Source organism: Phyllostomus discolor, chromosome 7 (assembly GCF_004126475.2).
Source record: "Phyllostomus discolor isolate MPI-MPIP mPhyDis1 chromosome 7, mPhyDis1.pri.v3, whole genome shotgun sequence".
NCBI classification, from domain to species: domain Eukaryota; kingdom Metazoa; phylum Chordata; class Mammalia; order Chiroptera; family Phyllostomidae; genus Phyllostomus; species Phyllostomus discolor.
This window is the reverse complement of record NC_040909.2, coordinates 109,938,126-109,942,578: the sequence shown is the minus strand read 5'-3', so window position 1 is coordinate 109,942,578 and position 4,453 is coordinate 109,938,126. Positions and strand designations below refer to the sequence as shown.

Below are 4,453 nucleotides of genomic sequence, written 5' to 3'. Positions count from 1 at the left end.
ATTTAACAGGCAAAGCTGGCCTTCTTAACAGCTAGCAAGGTACTTGACAGCTGAGTTGGCCTGGAAGGCCTCGTGAATATAAAGCATAGGTTATGAGTCCCGTCGGCTTGGGTTTGAACTGTGTTTCCATCCCTGCGTAGTCTCAGGAATGTTTTCTCGTCTGGAAGATGGGAATGACAAAAATACCTCCCTCGTGTATTGCGATTATGCATATAAAGCCCTTAGTAAAGTGCCTCATTCACGATACTCACAAAACAGTAGTTGCTATTATTTTTATAATTACTATTCACACCCCACCAGGTATCAAATCGCTTTGTGGCCTGGCATTATGGCACTCACCTTTACATGCCCTGGAGTTAAGGTACCAGAGGCTTTCAAAGACGAGACACAGAGGCCAATAGCAGTTTCATCATGATAGATGTCACAGGAAATAACTGAAGGTACTGAAGGAGTTTGGTTTGGAAAATAGACAATGAGACAGACGTGATGGCTGCCTTTAGATTGTCTCGTATAGAGTAATCAGAAGTGTTCTCTGAGACCCCGAGACCACAGGGAAGACCTTAAAGGGAAACACACCCCTGGCTAAAGAGAAGCGAGTTCTAGTGCGAGGGGGGTAGGGGCGTCTGCGAGGGGGGTAGGGGCGTCTTCAAGGGTCCGCTCCTGCGCAGCTGCGGCGGTGGAGCCAATCACGGGGCGCAGCCGGACCTCGCGCGACCGAACAGTCGTACAGGCGTACAATCGTGACGTCCCTGGTTGCCATGGAGAGGAGAGCCGGCTAGCCGAGGACCGCAAGCTTGGGACCGCGAGCTGGCGCCAGAGGCAACAAGGTTGGAGCGTGGCTTTGAAGTCGCCTCAGCTACCACCATGAGCGGCCGAAGTCGAGGTAGAAAGTCCTCCCGCGCCAAAAGCCGGGGCAAAGGCCGCGCCAAAGGCCGAGTTCGCGCTGCGCCTGACCACGGCCCGCAGGAGCCGGACCCTCCGCAGTGCCAGAGGCTCGGGGAGGAAACGCAAGCAGCACAGGTGCAGGCTGGCGCGGGTTGGGGTGGCCTGGAAACCGCTGCGCCCGCGCCGCCCTGCGGGCCGGGGGAGGAGGCTGCCTGCCAGCTCCCGCTGGACTGCGGCCTCGCGCTCCGAGCGGCGGGGGAGCGCGGGCAGGCTGCGACCAGGCTCGGCCTGGGGAAGGCCCCATCCATTTCGGAGCGCCTGATGACAGATACTGTCTTCGTAGGAACCGCGGGAACTGTGGGAAGGCCGAAAAATGGCCCCCGCGGTCGAAATCTGCGTGGGCGTACTGGAAAGAAGGCCCCAGTGGGGAAGGGGCCTCAGGCCATAGCTGGTGGGAAGCCAAAGAGAGGGACCGCTGGGGAGTGTGCGTCTGCCCCAGTGGTAGAGGAAGAGGAGGTGGAGCCGGATGCAGGGTCAGTTCCCCCGGCGACGGATGGCAGCATGGATACGCTGGAGACCGTCCAGCTGAAGCTGGAGACCATGAACGCCCAGGCAGACAGGGCCTATCTCCGTCTATCTCGCAAGTTTGGGCAGTTGAGACTGCACCACCTAAAGCGAAGGAACCTCCTCATCCAGAATATCCCGGGCTTTTGGGGGCAAGCGTTTCAGAGCCACCCCCAGCTATCATCCTTTCTGAACAACCAAGATAAAGAAGTACTCAGCTACTTGAACAGCTTGGAGGTGGAAGAGCTTGGCCTCGCCAGACTGGGCTACAAAATCAAGTTCTACTTTGGGCGCAACCCCTATTTCCAAAATAAGGTGCTTATCAAGGAATATGGTTGTGGCCCTTCAGGTCAGGTGGTGTCGCGTTCTACTCCAATCCAGTGGCTCCCAGGCCACGACCTCCAGTCTGTAAGCCAGGGGAGCCCAGACAACAGCCCTAGCTTCTTTGGGTGGTTTTCAAACCACAGCTCTATTGAGTCTGACAAGATTGTCGAGATAATTAATGAGGAACTGTGGCCCAATCCTCTGCAGTACTACCTTATGAGTGAAGGGGCACGTGGAGAGAAGGGAAAGGAGGGCAGGCAAGTTACAGCAAGGCAGCCAACGGAGACTCCTGAGCCTGGAGTAAACAAATCCAAGTAATTTTGCACAAGGCTTCCCTCTACCTCCTGCTGGACTGGTGTCTGGCTGACCACATGTGTTTGACTGTCTGCCTCTTCACGTTGGCCTCCATGTACTCTTTTCCCTTTGAACTTCAGTTACAAGAATATGGCGTTTATGATCATGTTCTTTTGCCTCCCCATGGCCTTGCTTATTTACATTTGTGTCACAGGTTATGTGATCTTACTCCTACTGTTTATATGTTGAACATACATGTTTCATATGTGTGCTGCCTTTATCTATATGCCTGGACTCAGTTCTTGGCTCTGGCCTTTCCCATCTGTCTTTTAATATGGACATTCATGAGCCATTCTCCAAGAGGACCAACGCATCCTTAAGCTCTGCTCCTTCAGGGCTGGTGACTTCAGTAGGCTTTTTATTTATGCTGGCTATGCATGCCGCATATGGCAAGATTTTGTGTTGCTCTTGCAAAATGAAGCTAGTGCACATGGTACTGGGCATCAGACAGAACTGATTGTTTAATGGCCCTGGGGTCATTAGCCAAGGCACCACCTACGGGATCTCTGGCTTTGGACAGGGGTCCGTGCTGTCCCGCTGGACATGCAGCAGAATGGCACTTGACTGCAGGGCATGAATGAGGTTCAGGGTGAGAGGCAGTTTGCCATGTGTTCTGTACCATCACACATCTCCTGCCTCTGGGCCCTTTCACTGGTGAATCTTCATCAAGCTTCATTGTACCTTGCCTCATCCCTATCAGGCTGTTGAGTTGTCTAGATTGTTATTGGCTCCAGTTGACTTCCTGTTCTACAAGGGCCTCCAGAACTGCCTGTGGGCCCAGGTCCCCTGCCAGTGCTTGAGACACACATCTACCCTCCCCACCTTCTAGCAAGCCTATTACTGTCAGACTGATGGGTGGTCTGGTATATGTGAGCATGTACTCACAGTCATCATGCTGTGGTTCCAGATGAGGGTGGGGACTAAGCTCACATAGAATCTAGGTACCTTTCTCAATTTCCCTTATCTCTTTATCATATGTGACCAGAATGCTCTAGTGGGGTTGCTGGGAAAGAGGTTATTTCGGATATGTAAGCCTGTGTCTACTTCATTTCACACCCTGAAAGTTTTGTTCAGTCTATTTCATCATTAATGTGTTTTATAAATAAGAGAAACAAGCCAAAAACAGAATGATGTTACTTTGGATGCTTTCTCTTTTGTTCTAGGTGTGGCCTTATGTATGTGAAATATTAATGCTGCTTATTTTGCCTCTAAGTACAATCTTAACCACAGTCCTCATTTTTGCCAAATGGGAGTATAGAGCTGTATAGGTCTGCTTTTTATTTCTTTTAAACCTTTTCCTCTTTATTATGGACATTTTCAGACATGCACAGAAGTTAAGAGGATGGTCCATGGACCCTATATACCTAACACCTGGCTGTATACCTAATACCTAATAACTGGCTGTATCAGTTATTAATTATGATCAATATGGTTTCATCTGTATCTCCCTGTTCCTGCCTGTGTTGTTTATCAGAAGTCCAAGACACTGTGCTAATTCAACTGTGACTATTTGCATCAGGTCTGCTTTTTTGCTCTTAATGTTAACTAACAAAGATCCAGAGATGGGCCTTAGAATTGAAGGTCTTCAGAAATAACAAGAAGTCTCAAAAACAGATGGAGGGAATACTTTCCCCTGAATCCACAAAAAGAGGGGGACTGTTCTGTTGTAAACGTCTTTTTTCCCTGTGTACGATGAGGACTTGTGTGACTATCAGAATTGTTATCAGCTTGTTCTGATCTTATAACTCCAGTCTTGGAAGTATAATTTGGAAATTGTTGCTATGTTCTGTGAAAATAACTTCCCAAAAGTAACCTCCCCAAACTGGTTGTCTTACTAATTTGACACTGCAGTAATAATGCAATTATTTCTTTGTTCCTAAACAGTTTAAATAGTTGTAAACTTGCATGCATGATGGAAAAATAAAAACCTGTACTACTATTACCTTTTTTATTTTCAAAAAAGACTTGGAGGCTGGGTAGTTGAGGGGATGAATACATTGGCCTAGGTGAGTGTTCCTAAGCCTCAGGCCCTTGTGTGACTAGCAACATAACAATATATGCAATTCTGATTCCCAAGTCCTTACCAGAGGTTGAGATCCTGTGATGTGGGCAAAAAGCCAGTTAAGTCCATCTTTCTACAAGCTTTCTGGACGATTCTAGTGGAAATCCAGTGCTCCTTAAATTTTTGAGTTCATCTGAATCGTGTGGAGAATCCTGTTAAAATCCTATGAAAATACTGAATTTTGATTCAACAGTCTAGGTTGGAACCTGAGATTCGGCATTTCTAACAAATGTGCAGGTGATGCCAGTGCTGGTGCTTTGCGAA

At 48.8% G+C, this 4,453-nt stretch overlaps 1 protein-coding gene across 1 annotated transcript; it reads left to right on the top strand.

Annotated features, from left to right (window-relative positions):
- Positions 1-730: 730 nt before the first annotated feature.
- TSPYL5 (TSPY like 5) lies at positions 731-4,069 on the top strand. The gene has a single exon (XM_028533686.2). It carries the CDS (start codon positions 865-867, stop codon positions 2,089-2,091), a length of 1,227 nt encoding a protein of 408 aa, XP_028389487.1. The 5' UTR covers positions 731-864; the 3' UTR covers positions 2,092-4,069.
- Positions 4,070-4,453: the final 384 nt, after the last annotated feature.

What these genes read in the sequence shown, in the direction of transcription:
- TSPYL5 (XM_028533686.2), top strand. Translation starts at nt 865, where the DNA reads ATGAGCGGCCGAAGTCGAGGTAGAAAGTCCTCCCGCGCCAAAAGCCGG.